Source organism: Euleptes europaea, chromosome 20, assembly GCF_029931775.1.
Source record: "Euleptes europaea isolate rEulEur1 chromosome 20, rEulEur1.hap1, whole genome shotgun sequence".
In the NCBI taxonomy this organism is placed as follows: domain Eukaryota; kingdom Metazoa; phylum Chordata; class Lepidosauria; order Squamata; family Sphaerodactylidae; genus Euleptes; species Euleptes europaea.
Window position 1 is genome coordinate 2546874 of NC_079331.1, and position 26637 is coordinate 2573510.

The 26637-nt window shown below is 47.8% G+C and overlaps 1 protein-coding gene across 1 annotated transcript in view; it reads right to left on the reverse strand.

The window, feature by feature from the left end:
• ENTREP2 (endosomal transmembrane epsin interactor 2) overlaps positions 1-26637 on the reverse strand; it is a 121778-nt gene that overhangs the window by 33434 nt on the left and 61707 nt on the right. Inside the window, exon 3 of the mRNA XM_056866137.1 lies at positions 13279-13389. Coding sequence (XP_056722115.1) covers positions 13279-13389 — 111 coding nt within the window. The remainder of the gene's footprint in view (positions 1-13278; positions 13390-26637) is intronic.

Genomic DNA, 26637 nt, shown 5'->3' on the forward strand with positions numbered 1-26637 from the left:
TTTGAAAGATTTTTTGCTCCTTTACTGTATATTTTGTACATACTATGCGTTGGTTATAGTGTGGTTACTTGTATTTGTACATTGTATGTTTATAGGAATCTCAGTAGCTTATATAAAAATTGCACCTTGCTTGTAAATGTTTTTCGCTCCTATACTGTTTTCCTAACCTTTGGTATTAGTATAGAGGTGCCTGTTTCTCCGAGTTTTCAGTTTCAGCGACAGGGCCTTTCCCGTGAGCCCCATTAGAATAGGAGTCCCGAGCTACGGCATAAGTTGGCAACGCGCGTGCTGCATTCAGGGCTTGTCAGATTCGGCGTTTGGCAATCCGCGGCATCCCTAGCTCGAGTAGCAAGAGGTGGAATAAAAATCAATACCCACCTCATCTGGAAGAGGAGGGAAGACGTGAGGAGGAAAATGCATTTCAGACAGAGTTGTCAGCGTCGGGATCAGTTAGGACGACGGGCACCCTGAGACACGGCCGTCTCTAACTGACACTCTTAATGCGAAATATGGATCCGAGGTCCACTTTAATCCCACACAAGCAGAAATGATCCCATAGCTGGTGCCAGGAAACAAAACACGGGGGCATCCGAGGAAAAACCCCCACTCCCAGGTAAGTTTCTCTATTTACGGTAAGACAGGAGTTTTCAGACAGCGGCACGGGGAAGCAGCTGCGTTTTGGAATACGAAGGTTGGACTTGCCAAGTGTTTATTAGCCAAGGATGGCTGAATGGAACCTCCATGTCCACAGGCAGTCTACCTCTGTGGGCAGCGGTGATTAGTGGGAGAAGGCCATCACCCCACAAAAACGTAGAAGAAGAAGAAGAAGAGTTGGTTTTTATATGCCGACTTTCTCCACCACTTAAGGGAGACTCAAACCGGCTTACAATCCCTTCCCCTCCCCACAACAGACACCCTGTGAGGCAGGTGGGGCTGAGAGAGCTCCGAGAGAGCTGTGACTAGCCCAAGGTCACCAAGATGGCTTCATGTGTAGGAGCGGGGAAACAAATCCAGTTCACCAGATTAGCCTCCGCTGCTCATGTGGAGGAGTGGGGAATCAAACCTGGTTCTCCAGATCAGACTCCACCACTCCAAACCACCGCTCTTAACCACTACACCACATAAAACAAATGACTGTAAAATACATAAAAGACCACCATTAAAAACCCACATGCTCAGTCACCTGAGTTCCATACACCTAGTTGTAAAAAAACGTCAAAGGGGGGCTGTCAAGAAAGGGGGGTGAAGGATCTTTCCTTCACCCCATAGTTTGAATGCTGAACAGCTCATAGGCTGGCTTGCATGCAAAGCCTGCCCGGGGAAAAGCAGCTTTGTAAGATAGAATCATAGAGTTGGAAGGGACCACCAGGGTCATCTAGTCCAACTCCCTGCACAATGCAGGAATTTCACTACTACCTCCCCCCTCACACACACCCAGTGACCCCTACTCCTTGCCCAGAAGATGGCCAAGATGCCCGCCCTCTCATGAACTGCCTAAGGTCATAGAATCAGCATTGCCTCAGATGTTAAGAAAGAAAGCTGATAGGAAGAAAGTAGATTCCTTTGAAATCTGGGGTTGGAGGACAGTGTTTTGGACGGCCAAAAAAACAAATCAGTGGGTTCTAGATCAAGTCAAGCCTGAATGGACCCTAGAAGCTAAAATAACTAAACTGAGGCTGTCGTACTTTGGTCACATCATGAGAAGACGAGAGTCACTGGAAAAGACAGTCATGAGGAAAAGTTGAGGGCAGCAGGAAAAGAGGAAGACCCAACAAGAGATGGACTGACTCAATAAAGGAAGACACGGCCCTCAATTTGCAAGATCTGAGCAAGGCTGTCAAAGATAGGGCATTTTGGAGGACTTTGATTCATAGGGTCGCCATGAGTTGGAAGCGACTTGATGGCACTTAACCCACAAGATGCAAGAAGTATTCTCGGAAGCAAATAAAGTACTGCAGCCTCCATCACGTTTCTGTAATCAGAATGAAAACCCAGAGGTATTTGTGCTGCAACTGGATGAGGCATTATTTGGCTACCGCATTTATTTTTTATGCAGTGCATGGATCCAGATTTCTAGGGCAGGACAAGGCGTGAGAATTCTCAGCTGCAGGAAATCATGCATCAGTCAAAGCTCTGCAGAAAACAAACCCCCCAAAAAAACCCTCTTGTTGGCTGTATCCCCACACTAAAACAAAGGAATACCCTGCTCTTTCGACTCCCACTTTGTGAAACGGTTTGTGCAGTTCTGATTTATCATAGAAGAAGCTTTTCTCTTGTTTCCCCCCCCCCCAAAAAAAGCATGACGTTCAGGATCTCAGCAGCCCCCAAATCCTTTGGAAATATTTAAGTGATATGAAAACTCCCCTCCATAAACACACGCAGTAGAAACGAATAAACCTGACAAAAATACGTCACATAAAGACAAGCGTTTATTGGATTTGCGCTTTGAGACTTGGAGTTCTCGCCAGCGTTCATGAACAACAAAATGAGATTTGGCTTATTGGCTTGGTTTGTTTTCTTCCAGGGCTTCTATTTTAAGAAGCCGCACATAGGAGGGAGCCGGGGAAATGGACTTGCTACCAGGCCTTCCACTCAGCAATTTGGTTTTAAAGGATGTAACAGGCCACTATACCCCCATTCGCAAGTTTCCATGAACACTAGGGTTGCCAATCTCCAGGTGCTAAAACAAGAACAAGATGGCTAAATATAACAAAAAGATGCCGATAACAATTATATTATATAATTGTTATCAGCATCTTTTCATTATATTTAGCCATCAGTACCTTTGAATTTCTAGCAAGAGGTATATTTTGAATTCAACCTCCAGGTACTAGCCGGAGATCTCCTGCGATTACAACTTATCTCCAGGCGATAGAGATCAATTCACCTGGAGAAAACGGCCGCTTTGGCAATTGGACTCTATGGCATTGAAGCCCCTCCCCAAACCCCGTCCTCAGGCTCCGCCCCTAAAGCCTCCCGCCGGTGGCGAAGAGGGACCTGGCAACCCTAACGAACACACATATCCTTCATATATGCATTGCATAATTTGCATCTTACATTCAATGCGTGTACAACTGAACTTGTGATTTAAACATTTATCCAGACACTGATTCCCAGTTTCATGGACGTACTTATTTATTACGTTATTTATAGTCCGCCTATAGAGGAGGGTGCCGAGTTGTTTTCTCTTGCCCCAGAAGGTCGGACCAGAACCAACGGGTTGAAATTAAATCAAAAGAGTTTCCATCCAGACATTAGGAAGAATTTTCTAACAGAGCAGTTCCTTAATGGAACACAGGCTTCCTCGGGAGGTGGTGAGGTCTCCTTCCCTGGAGGTTTTGAAGCAGAGGCTAGATGGCCATCTGTCAGCAATGCTGATTCTATGACCTTAGGCAGATGATGAGAGGGAAGGCACCTTGGCCATCTCCTGGGCATGGAGTAGGGGTCATTGGCGGTGTTGGGGCGGGGGAGGTAGTTGTGAATCTCCTGCATTGTCCAGGGGTTGGACTAGATGACCCTGGTAGTCCCTTCCAACTCTATGATTCTATGATTCACTGAGCCTCAAGGTGGATTGAATACCATAAGTCAAGTACTATTTATTTATTTACTTCATTTGCTCCCTGTCTTTCTCTTCAACGGGGATGCAAAGCAGCTTACACCGTTCTCCTCTCCTCCATTTTATCCTCACAACAACCCGGTGTGGTAGGCCAGGCGGAGAGAGCGTGACTGGCCCAAGGTCACTCAGCTAGCTTCCATGGCATGAGTGGGGATTCGAACCCGGGTCTCCCAGATCCTAGGCCAGCACTCTTAACCACTATGCCACACTGGCTCCTACATTCAACAGGATGGGACAAATCAATAAGCAGGACAATAGGATTTGGACTGCAGAAATCCGAAACAGGGCTGAAAACAAGCCTGAGATAACACATAAGCATTTAAACCTGGTACGTTAAACAATGCAGATATTACACAGTAGGCTCATAACAACAGACAGTACACCGTAGTGTGGTCTGCAGTCCCTATTCCTTTACCAAAGCATCTTTCTGAGCCATTTCTTTTCCGCACAGCCCTATTACCTGTGTAAAAAAAAAAGCCCTCCTGAATAATTCAGTTTTGCAGTTTGCGGAAAGTTAGAAGAAAGGGAGCTCTCCGAACATAAAGTGAACGTGAGCTAGCTCTTTCTTACAGATGTACACTTGTACATGCAGAATGCTAGGGCTTTGGGGGGAGGTTTAAATGGCACATATCTTTTAAGGCGGAGGGATTTGGGACTTGCAATTTTATCTTTGGTATTAGCTGGGGATGTTTTAACTGTTATTGTAAGCCGCCTTGAACCATGAGGAAAGGAGAGATGCAAATGATTTAATTAATAAAAATGTGTGTCCACTGTAGCATGCAAACAGGGCTACCACAATCCTGCGAAGTAGATGACGCTGAGACGGCGTGACTGGCCCCAGGTCATTGAGTGAGCTCACACGGCAGAGCAAGGATTTGAACCTGGGTCTCCCAGGGCCTAGTTTAACACTCTAACCGCTATAGCACAATAGCTCCTGCAGAGTCCCTCCTGATGGTGGGAGCAGCTGAGCCCCAGAAGTCCCACAAAGGAGGGGAGCACTAAGGCAAAGACACCGATGGGTATTTCAATTTGACTTCTATCCAAAAACTCTGGAAGATAAATGATCCTGGGAGCACAGAGAGAAGGAGGAGGAGAGGGAGACGAAGAAGAAGGAGAAGGAGCAGAAGGAGGAGGAAGAGGAGGAGGAGGAGGAGAAGGAGGAGGAGGAGGAGAAGAAGGAGGAGGAAGAGGAGGAGGAGGAGGAGAAGAAGGAGGAGGAGAAAGAGGAGGAGGAGAAAGAGGAGGAGGAGGAGGAGAAGGAGAAAGAGAAGGAGAAGGAGAAGGAGGAGGAGAAGAAGGAGGAGGAGAAGGAGGAGGAGGAGGAGAAGAAGGAGAAGAAGGAGAAGGAGGAGGAGGAGAAAGAGGAGGAGAAAGAGGAGGAGGAGGAGGAGAAGGAGAAGGAGAAGGAGGAGGAGGAGAAGAAGGAGGAGGAGAAGAAGGAGGAGAAGGAGGAGAAGGAGAAGGAGAAGAGTTGGTGTTTATATGCTGACTTTCTCTACCACTTAAGGAAGAATCAAACCGGCTTACAATCATTTTCCCCTCCCCACAACAGACACCTTGTGAGGTGGGTGGGGCTGAGAGACCTCTAAGAGAGCTGGGACTAGCCCAAGGTCACCCAGCTGGCTTCATGTGCAGGAGTGGGGAAACCAACCTGGTTTTCCAGATCAGAGTCTGCCGCTCATGTGGAGGAGTGGGGGAATCAAGCCCGGTGCTCCAAATCAGAGTCCACCGCTCCAAACCACCGCTCTTCACCACCACGCCACCAGAGAATCCCCCCATGTCCTTCCAGTCTGAGGCTAGCCCAAACAGAAGACGCCACAAGGAGATCAGATCCAAGGAGGACCCACAATGACGTCCCTTCTGACCTGTTCCCTGGAATTGAAGGACTGCGGGCAGAGGTCAAAGACAACCTCCGTCCTCCTGAAAAAACCCCAAATCGAAACCAATTAACGCCGCCTCGGTAATTGAGAAGAGCAGGCGGCAGAAGTCGAGTCCCCCAACTTTCCCTGACATTTTTTTGTCAGCTGCCAAGGGCTGACGAAAGCCGGCCTTAAAAAAAAAAAACACCAGCCACAGCCAAAGCAAGGAAGATCTCGATAGCTTTTTAGGCATTCCTTCGACATTTCCCGTGTTTGCTGGCTGGTAGCCTGCAGCGTCCTGCGAGCAATTTACGGATCTGCTGGTTAAAGCCTGGGAAAGGCTGACGGGATCCTTCAGTTCTATTCCTGGCTCCGAATCTGGCCTCCTGTGATACCTCGGGCCAAGCGCCGAGCACGCCTCACATCTCCATAAGGCTACTCGGCACAATAATTCCCAGCCGCCCACGGAGGGTTAGCGTTCGTTTTTAATGAACAGGTAGCTGTCAAAACACGGGGAAGGGGACTGGATAAAAATAGAGAGCCAGATGCCGCTAAATTGGAGAGTCCCCTTCGTGAAGTGTAGGGGCGTGAAATGTCACAGAAATTGTGATTTGCAAGGGGTTTTATGAGGGGAGGGACTTCACTGACATAGAGTCCGATTGCCAAAGCAGCCATTTTCTCCAGGGGAACTGATCTCTATTGTAATAGAGTTGTAATAGAGACCTCATAAGAACGTAAGGAAAGCCCTGCTGGATCAGACCAAGGCCCATCAAGTCCAGCAGTCTGTTCACACAGTGGCCAACCAGGTGCCTCCAGCCAGTACCTGGAGGTTGGCAACCTTAGGTTGCCTAGATTCACTGCATTCACCATCATAACAAAGACCAGCCTGCTTATTATTAGAAGAAACTATTTATTAAACTGAGGATTTGCAATCCTCTTTTTTGGAAAGTCAAACAAGCTCTTGAAGTAGAAAACAATATCAAAAGCGAAAACAATAGACGTCGAAAGAGGAAAATGCAAATTGGAATGAGCAGCATTGTTCATAACAGCAGGGAGAACGCTACTAGTCTAATTATATTCTATCAATCTCGGAGGTGAAAAGCAGAGCTAAATAGCTAAGCTTTCGGATCCAGGGGATATCTAGCAGTAATCAATTCCTCAATTGTGGGGCCTTAAAGAAGCATATCAGGAGTGTGAAATATCCCGACGCTGCTTTCTATCTAGTCAGATCTGTCCAGCTCCGTTTCGTTTCCCGCGTCAAGCATGTCTTGGGCAGAGAAAAGTCATTTCTAGTACCTGGGGTCACCCCCGGGACATCCTTCACTCAAAATCATGGGCTCAGCAGCTCAGCCCCTTCCCCAATTCTATAATCGTCCTTTCCAAAATGGCCCTCTCCCACAAACGCCCGAAAGTATGAGCCCCTTCCTCGCCAAGTAGTCGGATTTGAGGAAACCGTCAGCAGAACTGGTTAATCAGAGAAACAATGAGGAAATGGAGCCAGGTGATTTTGCTCACTCCTGAAAGGTTGAGTAGGATTTCCCACATTTCTAATAATCCCTGCTCTTCCAACAAAGTTCACTGGGTGACCCTGGGCCCGTCACCCTCTTTCCGCCTAGCCCACCCCACAGGGCTGTTGAGAGGATAAGAAGAAGAAGAGTTGGTTTGTATATGCCGACTTTCTCCACCACTTAAGGGAGACTCAAACCGGCTTACAATCGCCTTCCCTTCCCCTCCCCACAACAGATACCCCGTGAGGTAGGGGGGGCTGAGAGAGCTCTAAGAGAACTGTAACTTGCCCAAGGTCGCCCAGCTGGCTTCATGTGTAGGAGTGGGAAAACAAATCCAGTTCACCAAAGGGAGGGGCCGGGGCTCAGTGGAAGAGCCTGTGCTTGGCATGCAGAAGGTCCCAGGTTCAATCCCCAGTGGCATCTCCACTTAAAGGGACGAGGCAAGTAGGTGATGTGAAATACCTCTGCCTGAGACCCTGGAGAGCCGCTGACAGTCAGAGTAGACAATATTGACCTTGATGGACCAGTAGTCTGATTCAGTATAAGGCAACTTCATGGGTTCGTGTATTATAGGGGAGGGGCCGTGGCTCAATGGGAGAGCATCTGCTGGGCATGCAGAAGGTCCCAGGTTCAATCCCCAGTGGCATCTCCAGTTAAAGGGACCAGGCAAGTAGGTGATGTGAAAGACCCCTGCCTGAGACCCTGGAGAGCCGCTGACAGTCAGAGTAGACAATATTGACCTTGATGGACCAGTAGTCTGATTCAGTATAAGGCAACTTCATGGGTTCGTGTATTATAGGGGAGGGGCCGTGGCTCAATGGGAGAGCATCTGCTCGGCATGCAGAAGGTCCCAGATTCAATCCCTGGCATCTCCTGTTAAAAGAACCAGGCAGTAGGTGATGTGAAAGACCGTCTGCCTGAGACCCTGGAGAGCGGCTGCCGGTCAGAGTAGACAATACTGACTTTGATGGACCAAGAGTCTGATTCAGTAGAAGGCAGCTTCATGTGTTCATGTGTTCACCAGATTAGCCTCCGTCGCTCATGTGGAGGAGCGGGGAAGCAAATCCAGTTCACCAGATTAGAGTCTGCCACTCATGTGGAGGGAGTGGGGAATCAAACCCGGTTCTCCAGATCAGACTCCACCGCTCCAAACCACCGCTCTTTACCACTACACCACGCTGAAGCATGGGAGCTCAGCAAACACTGCCCTAAGCCCCTTTAATGAAGGGTGGAATAGAAATATGAGATAGACTGATAGAACGAGCATCTTGGCCGAGGCATAAGGATCCTTTCACCACGCGCCAGGGGTGGCAAAATGCTCCTTTGTATGGACTCGTTGCGGGGCATGCCACTTGCCCCCGTAACTCAGCGCCAGACTGCGCCCTTATTACCGGGCCTGACAGGAAAACGGCAAAGGTTAACAGATGACAAGAGCGCTTTCCCCCTCAAAACTGACTCCGCTCAAGAAGCCGCCGAACAGCCGGACGCGTTCTTCTCCTCTCAGCAGACCAAATTGATTTTTGCCAGGGATGCAAAGGGGGGGGGGAATTACTACCCTGAGCATTTCTTAAAAGCTATCCTTTATAATAAGATTTATGAATTTAAAAGGAAGAAGGAGAAAAAGGGGGGGAGTCTAGAAATACTGTGTACGTTCCTTTCATGTTTCATGCTCTTTGAAAGCAGCAGGCTGCCCGGCGATGCAAAATGGACTTATGCCGTTGGTAACCGCCAAATAAACGTGAGGAAACCACTGTCACAGGATAATGAAGGGATATTATTAAACCATCCGTATTAAGTAACACTTTCTGCAAAAAGTGTCTCTCTCTCCTCCAATACAATAAGAAAGAGGGTAACAACCTATGGCTACCATATAAATGTGTCAGAGAAATTGATATTATTCATTACGACGGCCCCTGTTATCTGGGAAACTGAAAGGCAATTGCTCCGGGAGCGACCTTTAATATGTCATATCAAAAGAATAAATAATGCAGCCTGTCAAAAGGATATTAACTTGCCTAGGATGTCCATCCTTCACAGAATAAAAAAAGGGGGGGGGACATAATCTGAAGATTAAACTAAGTCATAAAGTAAACTCGAACCTCATTTGCAAATTAATTTGGCAGCTCTCTTCCACCCCCACCAAACACCTCATAAATCAGAAATCGGTGGGACACGCTGAGCCGAAGCCAGATACTGACAGGCATAATTCCAGACCGAGAGAAGAAAGAAAAACCAGATGAGACTAGAAATGCAGAACGGTTTCATAAATGATATTTGTTATTCCCTAAAACTCTGGTTGTCGCATGGAGCTGTGGAAATGGGTTCCTTCTGCCCAGGAATCAAGACAGTGGCGGAGAGGAAATGGCTGTGGGGATCTGATGAGTTGAGAGGAAGAGGAAGAGGAAGAGGAAGAGGAAGAGGAAGAAGGAGAAGGAGAAGGAGAAGGAGAAGGAGAAGAAGAAAAAGAAGAAGGAGAAGGAGAAGGAGAAGAAGGAGAAGAAGAAGAAGAAGAAGAATTGGTTTTTATATGCCGACTTTCTCTACCACTTAAGGCAGACTCAAACCGGCTTACAATCCCCTTCCCTTCCCTTCCCTTCCCCACAACGGACACCCTGCGAGGTAGGTGGGACTCAGAGAGCTGTGACTAGCCCAAGGTCACCCAGCTGGCTTCATGTGGAGGAGTGGGGAAACAAACCCAGTCCACCAGATTAGCCTCCGCCTCTCACGGGGAGGAGTGGGGAATCGAACCCGGTTCTCCAGATCAGACTCCACCGCTCCAAACCACCGCTCTTAACCACTACACCACGCTGGCTCTCCTGTTCTATAAACCGAACATCCCTTCATTTGAAAAGCAAAAACACGTACATACGTTTCACATTCTTGGTGCTGTTTAAGCACTGGAAGCCAGTGCGGGGTAGCCGTCAGAGTGTCGGACTAGGGCCCTAGGAAACCCAGGTTCGAATTCCCACTCTGCCATGAATGCTTGCTGGGTGACCCTGAGCCAGTCACACGCTCTCAGACCAACCTACCAAACAGGGTTGTTGCGAGGATAAAACAGGAGAGGAGGATAATGGAAGCTGTTTTGGGGGAAAGGAAGGTTTACATGAAGTAAATAACAAATAAAACAAATTTAAACGGTCACAGCGAAGGCTCTCACCCTGCTCGGTCCAACTTGGGGCCCCAGCTAGTACACACCTAAGCAAGTGGCCACCGCAAGGTCTTGTAGCAGGTAGTTCCACAAGTCAGTTATGCACTGTGTGAGGAAATAGTTTAGGGTGTCTGTCTTCGATCTTACTGCCCACTGTCACAAAGTTCACCAGTGGTTCTTGGGCTGGTTCCTATTAGGAAGTCCTTGTGTGCTCCACATGGGTGACACAGAGCCTGGAGAAAATGTCCGCTTTGGCCATTGGACTCTACGGCATTGGAGTCCCCCCCTCCCCAAGCCCCCCCTCCTCAGGCTCTGCCCCAAAAACCTCCCACCGGTGACGAAGAGGGACCTGGCCACCCTATCTACAAGGCCCAGGTTAACTTAATGTGTGAGGGGTCAAGGTTCCCCCACATACACACACACGCACACCAGTCTCTTAGAATCATAGAGTCATAGAGTTGGAAGGGACCACCAGGGTCATCTAGTCCAACCCCCTGCACAATGCAAGAAATTCACAACTACCTCCCCCCCATACACACATCCAGTGACCCCTACTCCATGCCCAGAAGATGGCCAAGGTGCCCTCCCTATCATCATCTGCCTAAGGTCATAGAATCAGCATTGCTGACAGATGGCCATCTAGCCTCTGCTTCAAAACCTCCAGGGAAGGGGAGCTCACCACCTCCCGAGGAAGCCCGTTCCACTGAGGAACTGCTCTAACTGTTGGGAAAATCCTTCCTAATGTCTAGATGGAAACTCTTCTGATCTAATTTCAGCCCGTTGGTTCTGGTTCTGACCTTCTGGGGCAACGGAACACAACTCGGCACCCTCCTCTTTATGACAGCCCTTCAAGGACTTGAAGATGGTCCTCATATCCCCTCTCAGTCTTCTCCTCTTCAGGCTAAACAAACCCAGCTCTTGCATCCAAAGACAGGCATCCATCCAAGCCCCTCCACCACCATTCCTGCTGAACATTTAATGAGCTTATGCATCCTGGAACCATTTAGATAAGGCGTCCTGATAGATGAGTTTTATCTCACAGCGCCATATGCAACTCCAAAGACCCCTTTGTTTTGCATGTACACGGGAGCCTGGATTTATATTTGTGTACAGACGCAGTATATATAAATAGACACTCTCAATTCCCACCCAGTTTGTTTTAATGAAAATGACCTTTATCTATGCAAATTCCCTGACTTACGACAGGAGCCGGGTGGGGGGGAAACAGTCACCTAGGAATGATTCATTTTCTGCAAGCTTTTTTTACTGCATTATCTTCGCGGGTAAATAACTTCAGGGAAACGTCTCTTCTTCTCAGCTTCATTCGGCTACCTGGGAACTTACAGCCGGAGCCCTTCAAGAGGTCTTCAATTCTCTGGCTTGCGACAGAAAGTTCTGATTGTTTAGCGCTACTAAGCAAGAGGAGAGTATGTGCTCCTCGAATTCAAGTACGCACTCGACCTAGAGCCGCTTCTGCACAGCCGCGCATACTCTTCACTGGGGTATGCACGGAAAATGCGCACCGAATCATTGCAAATAAACCAATCAACCAAACTACGGACCGCTTTTGTAAGGTTCAACTCTTCCTTTGCTTTTTTAAAAGGCTCCTATTTGTCAAAGAGATTACCAACCAAAGGTGCCCGTTGCTATCCGAATAGGTTTTCTAGTTGTTATGGTTGCAAAACCACCCTTGGTCAAAAATATATATATCCAATAATATGCACTGAAAGCAGAAACAGAGAGAAAGCGATTCGGGACAAGCTAGCGTAGGATCGTGTTTTCTTTACCAGTAAAGCCCACGGACAATTTCATTAGTGGGCAGGAGTAAGCTGTGACAGTTTGTCCCACAATGATGACGGATGTGTTTTTCAGGACGGCTATCAAAATCCTTTCTTATGCTCTTATGTTAACTCATGGCAAACCCAGGATCATGGGGTTGTCTAGGCAAGAGACATTCACAGGTGGTTTGCCATTGCCTGGCTCTGATGAAACGGTCATCACGTTGGTAATGCCTCTTTAAGCATTTTCATGTGTTCATCCACGACTGAGGGATTGCCACTGAAGAAATATGCAGCATCCTCACCTTAACCACTACGGCACACTGGCTCTCCTCTGGCGAACCCTGAAGGGTTTTCAAGGCGAGAGATGGACAGACGTGATTGGCCATTGGCTTCCTTCCTCTGCCTAGAGACCCTGAGCTTCCTTGGTGGTCTCCCATCCAAGAACTAGTTACCTTACTGCAGTTTTTCAGATACGAGAGCCTGCAACATTGATTGGCTCACAACGTTCCCTGTAGAAGCAGTCACTTTCCCAAAGGGGAGGGGCTGTAGCTCAGCTTTGCATGCAGAAGGTCCCAGGTTCAATCCCCGGCATCTCCAGTTAAAGGGACTGGGCAAGCAGGTGATGTGAAAGACCTCAGCCTGAGACCCTGGAGAGCCGCTGCCGGTCTGAGTAGACAGTCCTGACCCTGATTCAGTATAAGGGGCCGTGGCTCAATGGTAGAGCATCTGCTTGGCCTGCAGAAGGTCCCAGGTTCATTCCCCAGGATCTCCAGTTAAAGGGACTAGGCAAGGAGGTGATGGGAAAGACCTCAGTCTGAGACCCTGGGGAGCCGCTGCCAGTCGGAGTAGACAATACTGACTTTGATTGACCAAGGGTCTGATTCAGTATAAGGCAGCTTCATGTGTTCAAAGCTTAAGGCCCCCACAGCGCCCAAAAGACATGGATGCTGCCGCCACATACCCCGAGCCACCAAGGGGTACATGTTTTCCCAAGCCAGAAGCTGCCCAAACCCCTCACGAAAGAAGCTGCCCGCCTACCCATTCTGACAACTGGGCCCCTGCAGAAGCATATGAACACATATAAACACATGAACACATGAAGCTGCCTTATACTGCATCAGACCCTCGGTCCATCAAAGTCAGTATTGTCTACTCAGACCGGCAGCAGCTCTCCAGGGTCTCTGGCAGTGGTCTTTCGCATCACCTACTTGCCCGATCCCTTTAACTGGAGATGCCGGGGATCGAACCTGGGACCTTCTGCATGCCAAGCAGAGGCTCCACCGCTGAGCCACGGCCCCTCCCCAAACAAGCAAGAAACAAGGGCTCTTAAATTTTGCACCGAAAAGATTTGCTCCCCGCTACTCACCAACTGACAGCCTTCCAAGGAGTCGACCAGTTGAGCGTTTTGACAGGAGAGAATAGAGCCCGCCAAGTTCAGCATGACGCAGACGGCCGACAGGAGCATGAAAAAGGTTATCTGGAAACAGAAGAAAAAAAGAGAGGGTCCTGTGGGTCACACATCCTGAGAAACAGCAGGGGCGGAGGCCCCTTCGCCTGACAAGGCCTCTGGTTTAATTTCCCTTCCAACAGCCGTGCTTTGCGGTCCAGGCCGAAGAGGAAGAGGACCCAAATCAACCCCCGTTGAGCCAGTCCAAAGAGCCGCCAACCGCAGATCACAATCAGATGCATTTATTTATTCAAACATTTATACCCTGCTTTTTCCTTGGCTTACAAGGTGGCTTACGATAAGAGGCTAAAAAAATCTAATTGGAACCAAAATAAAACGACTGTCTGCAAATCTCTCCCTCCCTCCCCACCTTAAAAGATGCTTCTGCCATTCAAGCCCCCTCGAAAGCCCCGGCCAACAAGCAGATCTCCAATTTTCTCCCTGGGTACATCATTTTTTAAATGGGCAGGGAGATATTTGCAGGGGGAAGCATTCAAACGTGCAATTCCCCCAGCTCCCCAAGCGTTGTAATATAGATGTCTTCGCAATGGTCCAGAGAAACACAGCCGGATACGCTCTCTGGGCTGCAGAAAAAAAGAGTGCTTCGGGAAAAAGAGTCACGGGGGCTTGGCAGGACCAAGAGAATCAGAAACCTTGAATTTATCCATGCCAGCATGGCAAGTTAAGAGGGGGGGGAATTACCCGGAGGAAGAACAAATGTTATCTTCCAGTCTGACTGAATCTCCACTGGAGAACAGGCAGGTACTGGCAGAGAGAGACGGAGGTAAACCTTTCCCAACTCAACTCCCCTTGACTGTAAGGTGAAGCAACAGATGTGTAACATAACAGAGGAGCTACATCTCTACGCAAAGAGGTTCATAGGCTGCTGGGGGGTAGGATATCCCCAACTGATCTTACAACTTTGCTGAAAAATGCTTTGGAGTAAGTGGATCCACCCTCTGCTAACCTTTGCCACCCAAAGGCTGGAGAAGCATCTGATATCTAGTGCATGTACGTCCATCTTATTTTTCAGCTGCCTTATAGAATCATAGAGTTGGAAGGGACCACCAGGGTCATCTAGTCCAACCCCCTGCACAATGCAGGAATTTCACAACTACCTCCCTCACACACACTCAGTGACCCCTACCTCATGCCCAGAAGATGGCCAAGATGCCCTCCCTCTCATCATCTACTTAAGGTCATAGAATCAGCATTGCTGACAGATGGCCATCTAGCCTCTAGGGAAGGAGAGCTCACCACCTCCCGAGGAAGCCTGTTCCACTGAGGAACCGCTCTAACTGTTAGAAAGTCCTTCCTAATGTCTGGATGGAAACTTTTGATTTAATTTCAACCCGTTGGTTCTGGTCCGACCTTCTGGGGCAACAGAAAACCACTCAGCGCCCTCCTCTATATGACAGCCCTTCAAGTACTTGAAATGGTTATCATGTCCCCTCTCAGTCTTCTCCTCTCCAGGCTAAACCTACCCAGCTCCTTCAACCTTTCCTCATAGGACTTGGTCTCCAGACCCCTCACCATCTTTGTTGCCCTCCTCGGGACCCGTTCCAGCTTGTCTACCTCCTTCTTAAATTGTGATGCCCAAAACTGAACACAATACTCTAGGTGTGGTCTAACCAGAGCAGAGTAAAGCAATAGTTCGCATGATCTTTCTTGCATACGTCTTGGGACGCTTCGCCCCTTCCAGACTAGGGTTTGTCTGGATCTCAAGCACGCAAGACTTCTGAATCTACATCAGTGTAGGCACCTTAATTACAACTCGGAGTCTATATCACAGCACGTACAAACACCATATATCTGAGAGAAGGAAGAAACAGCAACATAAATTACACACTTCACGTGCCATTAGAGACAACATCTTCCCTGATCATCACTGAGGTTCTGTCGTCCGCTTTTCAATCATTTCATCTTGCGCGACAAATCAAGGGGAACTAATTCCAGGTTGGTCTCCCGTTATTCGGAGGATTGGCGTTACATTCTTTGACATTCGTACCCAGAATAAATCAGTGTCGATACAGCTGTCATTCAAAGCCGATCCCCCAAAGAAAAACACTGACGTTTTTTGCCATCTGCGCCATGCATTTTGCATGCTGTTGTGTGCGCGAGAACCGCTCGCCCACTCCAAATCCCTCAGGCCAAAGGAGTTACGTAGCCACACATGCTCAGAGAAACTTATCTACAAATACGGGGAGGGGGCTGCGGCTCAGTGGTAGAGCAACAGTTTTGCAAGTAGAAGATCCCAGGCATCTCCAGTTGAAAACACTGAGATGGAGCGACGTCCTTTTAGCTTTGGCAGAGCAAACGAGAGGGTATGGGGGGCACTTCAGCTTTTCAAGGGGCATTTTCTTTAGGGGAGAGGCTGGGGCTCAGTGCAGAACATCTGCTTGGCATGCAGAAGGTCCCCGGTTCGATCCCTGACATCTCCAGTTGAAAGGACCAGGCAGTAGGTGATGTGAAAGACTTCTGCCTGAGTCCCTGGAGAGCTGCTGCCAGTCTGAGTAGACTTCGATGGACCAATGGTCTGATTCAAGATGGCACCTTAATGTGTTTTTCGCCTCTGCCTAACCTACCTCACAGGATTGTAGGGGAGGGCAAAATGGGCAAGGGAGAACCACTTATACCCCGGGCTTCTTGGACAAAGGGCAGGGATAAGTAAACATCTGCAATCTGTACAAAAACTCATCCCATGCAACATGGAAACGAACCACCAGCGTGTGAACTGGAAACTGCCACCTTTTTCCCATCCGCTGACTCTGAAATTAATTCCAGAAATCTGATTTGGAAATTAATTTCAGAAACGCTCCAAGTTGAAGGCAAAGGCAGGCCAGAGCAGATGGCAGGACGCAGCCGATCTGCAGAAGAAAAAGGAAGCAGAAGAAGGGGACGGCCACCGAGTGATACAAAAGCGTCTTCTAGTTGAATCCCTGCCGTTCCTTCTTCCGTCCGAATATCTGATCTTTCACTTTTACCCTGAGCTCCGCCAGTTGCTAAGTGACCCAGACAACAGCCGTGTCAGATCCGCAACTCCTTAGCATTCCCTCGGCTCCTTTTATTCCTCCTTATTATTTCTCCCGTCGTATGAGCTTATTATCTGCCGCAGCTCTCAAAATCTGGACGTGGGCTGAAGCGTAATAATAATAAAAAAAAAACACCACCTCTCCGCCTGCGTGGCACAAGGAAGACGACCGGTCTCCCAGGCAGCTTTTCCAATCCTGCGGTCGGGTATAATTGGCGAGTTTGTCCTATCCGTCCCTTCTTTTAAAAAGCGTCCCGAGGAAAATTATTCATATTCCACACACCATTTCATCGGCCGGCCGCACCGGTCGCCAATTAGTTTCCCGTTCTATTGTACTTTTCTTCCTTTAATTGAAGATGCGACTCTACACCGGCTTTCTGATCTTCGCCAAACCGTCTTCGTTATTTTCATTGATGATGCAAACGAGTGGAGGGATTTGCGGGACGTGGCGGACAGCTTCCATTCATCTTTGCATCGCCGTCCACAATTTGCCTCTGGCAATTTCTCCTCCTTTGTGTCTTGTGTCCTGCATGCTTTCCTCTCATTTCCCATAAGGTCTACAAGCTAAGTAGAACGGCAATCCCTCGGGAGCCTGCCTCAGATCCTTACCTCTAACCCTACCTCAGTAGCTCTCTATTATCTTCTTTTGTTAAACATGTTTATCTGCCCAGTGCAGCTTTCTAAGGAGAACTACTCCAGGCTTTGTGATAACATTGACCTACAACGGATTCACACAGTGAGCCGGGTTGGTTTCCCCACTCCTACACATGAAGCCAGCTGGGTGACCTTGGGCTAGTCACAGCTCTCTCAGCCCCCCCCCACCTCACAGGGTGTCTGTTGTGGGGAAGGGAAGGTGATCGTAAGCCAGTCTTGAGTCTTCCTTAACTGGTGGGAAAAGTCGACATATCAAAAAACAACTCTTCTCTTCTCTCAGGTACCGACTTGCAAACGGGCAAAACCAACAACAGCCCGTATAGGGGCTTTCTCTGTTGTGGCCCCCACCTTGTGGGACGGCCTGCCTGAAGAGTTCAGGAAGGCTCCCCCTCACCTGGCTTTCCACAAACTATGCAAAACTGAATTATTCAAGAAGGCTTTTGCAAAATTATTCACAAAGTTACTCAGACAAATTATTAGGGACAGTAGTCTATACTACTGTGTACAGTTTACTTGTAAATTGGATCCTACCATGTAATCTTGCACCATTTAATGTGTCATGTTAACACACTTTGCTTCAGTTCTGTTTGAATCATAGAGTTCTCTCCGAACTCTCTCAGCCCTAGAATCATAGAGTTGGAAGGGACCACCAGGGTCATCTAGTCCAACCCCCTGCACAATGCAGGAAATTCACAACTACCTCCCCATACACACACACACACACACAGTGACCCCTACTCCATGCCCAGAAGATGGCCAAGATGCCCTCCCTCTCATCATCTGCTTAAGGTCATAGAATCAGCATTGCTGACAGATGGCCATCTAGCCTCTGCTTCAAAACCTCCAGGGAAGGAGTACTTACCCCCTCTCAAGGAAGCCTGTCCCACTGAGGAACCTCTCTAACTGTTAGAAAATTCTTCCTAATGTCTAGACGAAAACTCTTTAGATTTAATTTCAACCCATTGGTTCTGGTCCGACTTTCTGGAGCAACAGAAAACAACTCGGCATCATCCTCTATATGACGGCCCTTCAAGTACTTGAAGATGGTTCTCATATCCCCTCTCAGTCTTCTCCTCTTCAGGCTAAACATACCCAGCTCCTTCAACCTTTCCTCATAGGACCTGATCTCCAGACCCACCATCTTTGTTGCCCTCCTCTGGACACGTTCCAGCTTGTCTGCATCTTTATTAAATTGTGGTGCCCAAATCTGAACACAATACTCTAGGTGAGGTCTAACCAGAGCAGAGTAAAGTGATACCATCACTTTGCGTGATCTGGACACTATACTTCTGTTGATGCAGCCCAAGATCACAACCGATGCTTCTCAAATACAGAAGTCAGTTTCATGACGGTCTCCGCTTCCGACGACTTCCAAGAAATAATACCCGACAGTCCTGGTGAAATCTCAGAAGGCAGAGCGAAGGCTGAATAAGGGTTTCCTTGCTACTCCCATCACCAGCAAAACCAGAATAAATTCTGCAAACCACAATGCAGTTTATGCGGAATGGGGAGAAATAAACCCCACACCCTGGATTTCCTAGACAGATAATTTTAATCTTTTTAGCAGAGAGATAAAAGCCTCAGTTAAGGGCTGGCTTAATGCATCAACAGCACGCATACATTTTTTATAGAATACCTGTCGAAGAAAGGAAGAATGGGCAGAACATTTAATTAATTCACATCACAACCCTTTTTCAAAGGCAGGCAGGTGAAACGGTTTCAACACATCCACGAAGCACATTTGTCTTACTTTCCAAGCTTTGTTAGTGCAGCTGTTCCACTTGCAAATTGTTCCAAATTTTAAGAGACAGCCGGCGCGTACGGGATTATCATGCAAAGCCATCAGACGGGGTAACAGCTTTGCTAATTTAAGGTGAGATTCTCCGCCGCACGTGTGCGCAAATGATCAAAACTCTTTATCAGTTTCATTTAGGGAATTGCGAGCTTCTCGCTTGCGAGCTTGAAGTCCAGGTTTTATATATATACGCAGCAGGCAAACAGACAGAACAGCCCTCCCCTCCCGCAAGAGAGCCCCCGGGCCCTGGAGGTGTGCAAAAGGGGTGATCTAGAAAAAGAATTCTCAGCATCCTCAGAGGAGGAGGAGGAGGAAGAGGAGGAGGAGGAGGTTTTCATACCCCTGCTCTACTGACCAGGTAGAAGACCTGCCACATGTGCCCTGTACACCACGATACAACCTAGATTGATTCAGTGCATACCACAGATGTTGGTCTCAGAAGAAGAGCGAGTAAGATTCTTGCTGGCTGATGTAAAGTTTTAATAGGTCTGATACAGGTAATACAATGGCTTGATATGTTCCGCAATATCCTGGTAAATGGTTTTAATGGGGGGGAGTCTTTCATCTCAATGTGTATTAGTAGATGTTATTGTGATATTGAACTAATACAGCTGTGGGTTGAATTTTATTTTATTCTATTTTATTTCGGGTGTAGTTGGTTTGTTAAGGTCTGTGACCACAACATGAATAAATCTGACTCTGCAGTGACTCTGGGGTTTTCATATGCCGACTTTCTCTACCACTTAAGGGAGACTCAAACCGGCTCACAATCACCTTCCCTCCCCACAACAAACACCCTGTGAGGTAGGAAGTCCAGGATCACCATGCAGTCACCCAACGGCAAACCACCTCTGTTCATCTCTTGCCTTGAAAATCCAATGGGGGTCCCCATCAGCCAGCTGTGACTTGATCGTACTTTATACACACAACGTGCTGGGATCTCCAGTTCAGGTGCGTTCATTCATTAATCTTCAATAGGCATAGTTCAAAAGACATCTCATACAGATTCTCACGATCAAAATCAAATCACACCAACCCAAGATAAACAGCCAGGGCCTCCGTCAGGCTCAGAAATATACAAAACATATAAAATACAAATAAATATAGAATATATACAATATACCACATTATAGATATTAAACAAAGGTTAAAATAATCTGCTTATCCAGCCGGACGGTAATACAATAAACAATAATAATCACAATAATTGACCATTCACTAGATAAAGCCGCAATCACAACAGCAACTTAAAATATTAGACAGTTCCAGTGCAAAATTGAGAGCCTGTAAGCAAATGAGCATTTAGGCGTCACTTGGTTACAACTTTCGGCATATCTTCAAAGCAGCCGTCAAGTAATAGACTACGGACATTACTGCTGTTGTACATTTTAATAATCTATCATGTTAAAATTATTTTATCCCATGCGCATTGTGCTCAAGACCTTCGGTCAGATGAACCTGAAATAAAAGGAAAGGAATAAACTACGGACAGAGTAACGGTCTTATCTTTATTTGGCTGGGACCTCAAAGAAAGGATTAGAGGCAGCGGGGTTCCAGATTCCTCTCCATCCCCAACTCAGTGGTACCTCGCCAGAAGCTGAAGTTGCCACACCACCACAGATGCCCGGGGGTGGTAGTGGTGGTGGTGGTACTGCAACTACCAGCTCTGCCCGAGTCAGTAGGTTCCCCCATCAATCCAGCCTGCCTGCTTCCCTGCTAACTTCCAGAGCACCGTCCCTGCCCGGCACAAACCAGAAAGCTCTGCTGGACCGAGGGAGAGCTCCTCTTAAGTCTTGCAGGAGCAGAAAGGAAACATCTGTTTGGAAACGACGCTAATTGGGCCTGTAATGATAACGCATATGAGCTGCATGAATTTGCATAATAAATTTGCAGAGATGTGACACCTCTACTTTCCCTTCCGCGGCGGACAACCCTGGCACTGGGGACTTCCTCCAGCTGCTGAGTTTGCCATGCCGTTGACACCATCTTAGATTAAGATTCGCTTGGAGTGATTGATCGGCTCCTTGAGAGCGGATCAGGTTGGTGGCGCTTCGCAGGCTCTTAAGAGGTTGTACACTAGAGTAGAACAGGTGGCCAGATTCGGAAACCAACGCCGGGTGCCCAGAGCTCAGGAAGCTCACATGAGTAGCCATTTGTCAGAGACGGCAGCCAATTCAGTTAAACCCGCAAGACCAAACAGGAGGGTGCAAAAGCAGAATATTCACTGATATCTACTGCCCCACCCTGGATGAGAACAAACAAACACTACAGCACTATGTTTCCGGTAATGGAAGAAATGAACAGTTCTACGCGTCTTGTAGCAGATCTTCAAGTTGCTTCTTGCAGGCCTTCAGTTGACAGGTAAGCCCATTTCTGTGCAGGTGAAACACTCTCCCTGACCCTGGCTAATATTTGGATGGGTACGGTTGCCAACCACCAGGTACTAGATGGAGATCTTCTGCTATTACAACTGATCTCCAGCTGATGGAGATCGGTTTACCTGGAGGGAATGGCCGCTATGGCAACTGGAGTCTATGACAATGAAGCCCCTCCCCAAATCCCGCCCTCAGGCTCCGTCCCAAAAATCTCCCGCTGATGACGAAGAGGGACCTGGCAACCCTATGGATGAGAGACCTCCACGGAATACCAAGGTCATGACGCAGAGGCAGGCAATGGCAAGCCACCTCCGAAGGTCTCTGGCCTTGAAAACCCTACGGGGTCACCCTGAGTCAGCTGTGACTTGATAGCAAAAAAAAGGTGCTTTCACATTGCAGCTAACTTAAGGCGACCCCTTTTTGGGGTTTTCAAGGCAAGAGACTAACAGAGGTGGTTCAAAATATTGTCGAAGGCTTTCACGGTCAGAGTTCATTGGTTCTTGTAGGTTATCCGGGCTGTGTGACCGTGGTCTTGGAATTTTCTTTCCTGACGTTGAAAAGACAGCATTAGAATCAGCACCTTACAAACCTACAGTCTGGTTCAGGTTTGTAGATGATACATTTACCATTTGGAGCCATGGTGAAGAAAAATTAATGGACTTTCTAAACCATCTTAATAATATCCATCCAAACATTCAGTTTACCATGGAAAAGGAAATTGAGGGTAAACTCCCATTTCTTGATACCCTTGTCATCCGTAAATCAAACCTTCAGTTAGGTCACAAGGTCTACCGGAAACCAACTCACACAGATCGCTACTTACACAAAAACTCCAACCACCACCCCCGACAGAAAAGAGGAATAATCAAAACATTAATGGACCGTGCAAGACGGATCTGTGAACCACAGTTTCTCAAGGAAGAAACTAACCATCTAAATCACGCACTGCTAGCAAACGGCTACTCCAAGAATGAAATCAGAAGGGCCATTGAACCAAACAAAAATCAGAAAACTCAAGAAAAACAGTCTCCCATAGGAAAGGTTTTCTTGCCATTTATTAAAGGAGTCACTGATAGGATGGAGAAACTTTTGAAAAAACATAACCTACAAACAGTGTTTAAACCCACCAAGAAAATACAACAAATGCTACGATCAGCAAAAGACAAAAGAGACCCCCTCACCTCTGCAGGAGTATATCGTATACCTTGCAGCTGTGGAGAAGTTTACATCGGGACCACAAAACGCAGCATACAAACAAGGATAAAAGAACATGAAAGATACTGCAGACTTGGCCAACCTGAGAAATCAGCAGTGGCTGAACATGGACTGACACAAACAGGACACAGGGTCTTATTCCAAGACACTGAAAGACTGGACAATTCTACCAACTATTTTGTCAGATTGCACAGAGAAGCCATTGAAATTCATAAACATCAGCACAACTTTAACAGAAAAGAGGAGAGTTTAAGAATGAATAAGGCTTGGCTTCCTGCCCTGAAAAACCTCCAGACAAAGACAACATTCAACAATAGCCATACAGATTAGTTTTGGATTACACACATTAACAGATCACTTCAGGATACAATGGTTCCATATCAACATACCATACCCTCATTAGCACATTATCTTGATACTTACAGGACAATACTTTTGCAGGACAATACTCAGCTCAAACCCAACCCCTTTCTGACTATATATTACTCTTCCTACACCCTTGACACTGAGAGACACTGTCCTTCAGTGTTACTACTCTGAAGATGCCTGCCACAGTTGCTGGCGAAACGTCAGGAAAGAAAATTCCAAGACCACGGTTACACAGCCCGGATAACCTACAAGAACCAATAACAGAGGTGGGTTTGCCATTGCCTGCCTCGGCATAGCGACCCTGGACTTACTTGGTGGTCTCCCATCCTAGTAAAAACCAGAGGCAACCCGCCGTAGCTTCAGGGATCTGACGAGATCGGGCTAGCCTGGGCCATCCACATCCAGGTTAGCCCATTTCTGGCTAGTATAAAAGTGTGAAAAGCCCCTCAATTCCTTATTCTATTCATACAGTAAAATATAGCCATGTTTAATTTTAATCCAGCCTTCCAACAAACAGCTCTTCTCTGGTTCCCTCCCCGCCCCACACCAGCAACCCTAGTAGGTAGGTCAGGTCCAACCCTCCAATCACAACACCAACCTCTCTCTCTCTCTCTCTGTATATGAGACATGGAACAGTTCCTTTTTAACCTTTATGGACTTGTGGCCAACTTCAGGCGGGGGGGGGGGGAGGAAGGCACACTCACCCCCCTGCCTGCAATACACAGATGTGCCCTTTGCCACACAAAGCAAAATCAAAAGCATTATTTCTGATTAGCCCCCGAAGTAATTCAATTTACACGGCCGCCTCCTGTTGTTGTCCTCCAGCTTGAGAAACGACTCTGCGTTTGAGAAGAAAAGCAGGAGCCCCACGGACAGCCATCAAATCTAATTACAGGAAACGTCCGGATTAATATTTTGGAAACGCCTGCACAAACTGCAACCGCCCTGGATTTCCACGGCACGCTTCCTTTGCAAACATTCCCCTCTGCTTCTTTTTAAACTACTTTTTTCTTTTTGGGAATCCTCCTCCCACCCCGCTGGGAAGGTTCTCCTCTTCGGAGAGCAGGCGTGGTATAGTGGTTAAGAGCGGTGGTTTGGATTCTGATCTGGAGAACCCTGATCTGGCTCCCTACTCCTCCACATGAGCTGCGGAGGCTAATCTGGTGAACTGGATTTGTTTCCCCACTTCTATACACGAAGCCAACTGGGCAACCTTGAGCTAGTCACAGCTCTCTTAGGGTTCTCTCAGCCCCACCTACCTCAAAGAGTGTCTGTTGTGGGGAGGGGAAGGTGATTGTAAGCCGGTTTGATTAAGTGGCAGAGAATGTCGGCATATAAAAACCAACTCTTCTTAAGTGGTAGAGAAAGTCGGCATATAAAAACCAACTCCTCCTCCTCTCCTCCTCCTCCTCTTCTTCATCTTCATCTTCATCATCATCATCAACATCAACATCATCAACAACATCAATTTGGGGCCTCCAGGTACCATCCTTCTGTGTAAATGAGGCTTCGACAGCCATGTAACCAAATACCTGGAGGAAATCCAAACCCTGTGTTCTTCACACTCTCTCCTCTCTCCTCTAATGTAGCACCTGACAAGGACAGGTACCCGAGGACGGCATGCGGGGGCATGCGGGGGCCGGCAGTCCCCGGCTCTCCTGAGGGTGGCACAAACACAGAGTGGCAGGTGAGGGGAAAAAAGGTCATCGGCGCTGTCGTTTCGCATCTGCGTCGCTCCCAAAATATGATTTCCAATTAGTAAACAACACTAATTCTTTGCAGTCTCAAGGGAGGCCGCTGCTTAAAAACCCTCAAAACCTTTGCTGCTGCGAGAGAAGAGATTCCTCCAGGCGAAGTGTGGTGTTGTTGTCTTTTCAACACAACCCTGCCTGAGACGTGGGCGTGTGCCTTTCTTAGCCCAAGAACGGGTGTCACTCACGGATCCCCCCCCCCACGCTCATCTCCCAGCGGGGCCAAAAAGTCTTCCCGCAAGCTGCATTCCTGCAAAATCTAATTAGCCTGAAATCTGCTACTGTAAACGGTGGAGCCCGTCACCTGGCAAACTGAAGCGGTTAAGAACACCTGAAATTAGACCAGACCTGCCAGGGCAGCGTTTGCGTCATTTGTCCTCAGCCGTAGGCCTGGCGGGAAATTTCGGTTTTTCCGGTCTGACATTTCGGAGGCAAACGAAGGGTGACCGTAAAGATGACGAATCCCCTTGAACAGGCTGGAGGGCTAAAGATACAGTCTAATTTGGACAAGGGGATTGTAGAGATTCTTGTGGGTATTTTGCGTGTCAGCAGGGCAGGCCCTTGGCACTAAGGCATTGCCTGCAATGGTCTTCTGCACCTCCCCTCTTCAAAGCTCCCGGCCAAAGTCCACTTTCTATACTGGTCACGTAGTATGACCTCCTTACCTCAGTGGAGCAACCTTAAAGGGATTAAAGTCTACTAAGCTCATCATTCTATGTAACAGGCAGCCAGTGTTTGCTTAAGGAATGCTGTCCTCAGAAAGGAATGTTTCATTGTCTTCTCTATGCCTTGATCTTATGCCTTGTTTTAGTTCCATTGTGTAATCACTTACTGACCTTTGCTATCCATTGTATTATTGCTTAATAAACTGAGAGATCACTGGGGCAATTCAGATTGATCTCTGGAACTCAAGACACTGTATGTGTTCTTCCCTCAAAGCACCGTGTGTGCTTTCCCCAAGGCACGTTTGGGGTGCCTTCCCTTCAGGGGATAAAGCACAATTTGCAAAAAGCGGAGGAAAAAGAAAACACCCCATACCTGGCAAAGTTTCCCCAGGAACAAGAAGCACCAGGCCTCTGCATCTCTAGAAGCCGCCCCCCAACAATCTGTCACACTGGAGTGTGATTAAGGCTTGGTTCACACATCACGGGTTATTCTAGTATTTTTACATTACCATAATTGTGCTCCTCCTTAGTAGGGTTGCCTTCAGCAGGGCAACCAGCAGGGGGCAGGGTGGGGGGGCTTTCCAAGGGGTGGGTGACCTCAACAGCAATGCACTGACCTCACTTCCTGTGTGCACCAAAAGTGACATCAGCGCATCGCCGGCTGGCATTTGGGCAAAACTCTATGGTTTATGGATTTGGAGGAGGTCAGGGGAGCCCATTTCCTGAGGAAAATTGCCTTCTGGGCCTGGCGCAAGCTTGTTAACTCAGATCTTCCTAATGTCTAGATGGAAACTTTTTTGATTTAATTTCAACCCAAATTAAATCAAAAGAGTTTCCATTTAGACATTAGGAAGAATTTTCCAACAGTTAGAGCGGTTCTTCAGTGGAACAGGCTTCCTCGGGAGGTGGTGAGCTCTCCTTCCCTGGAGGTTTTTAAGCAGAGGCTAGGTGGCCATCTGTCAGCAATGCTGATTCTGTGACCTTAGGCAGTTCATGAGAGGGAGGATATCTTGGCCATCTTCTGGGCATGGAGTAGGGGGTCACTGGGTGTGTGTGGGGGAGGTAGTTGTGAAATTCCTCCATTGTGCAGGGGGCTGGACTGGATGACCCTGGTGGTCCCTTCCAACTCTATGATTCTGTCTGCTCCATAACATAGTCTCATGAACCATGTTATATGGGCCTCAAACCTGGGATCCACTGAAGTGTACCTTCTCCCCCCCCCCACACACAATGCTTGAGCCCCAGTTGCCTCAGTGAACCCTAACTCTGCAATACCAACACAAGGAGAAGGAAAGGCAAATTGTTTCCACGCGACTTCTGGGTGGAATGCTGCCTCTCCATCTTTCCAAGGCAAACCTTGGGTAGATTCTGACCAAGCAATCTGGGTTTGGCATACCTGAGATCACGTTCAGACAGTACGGAG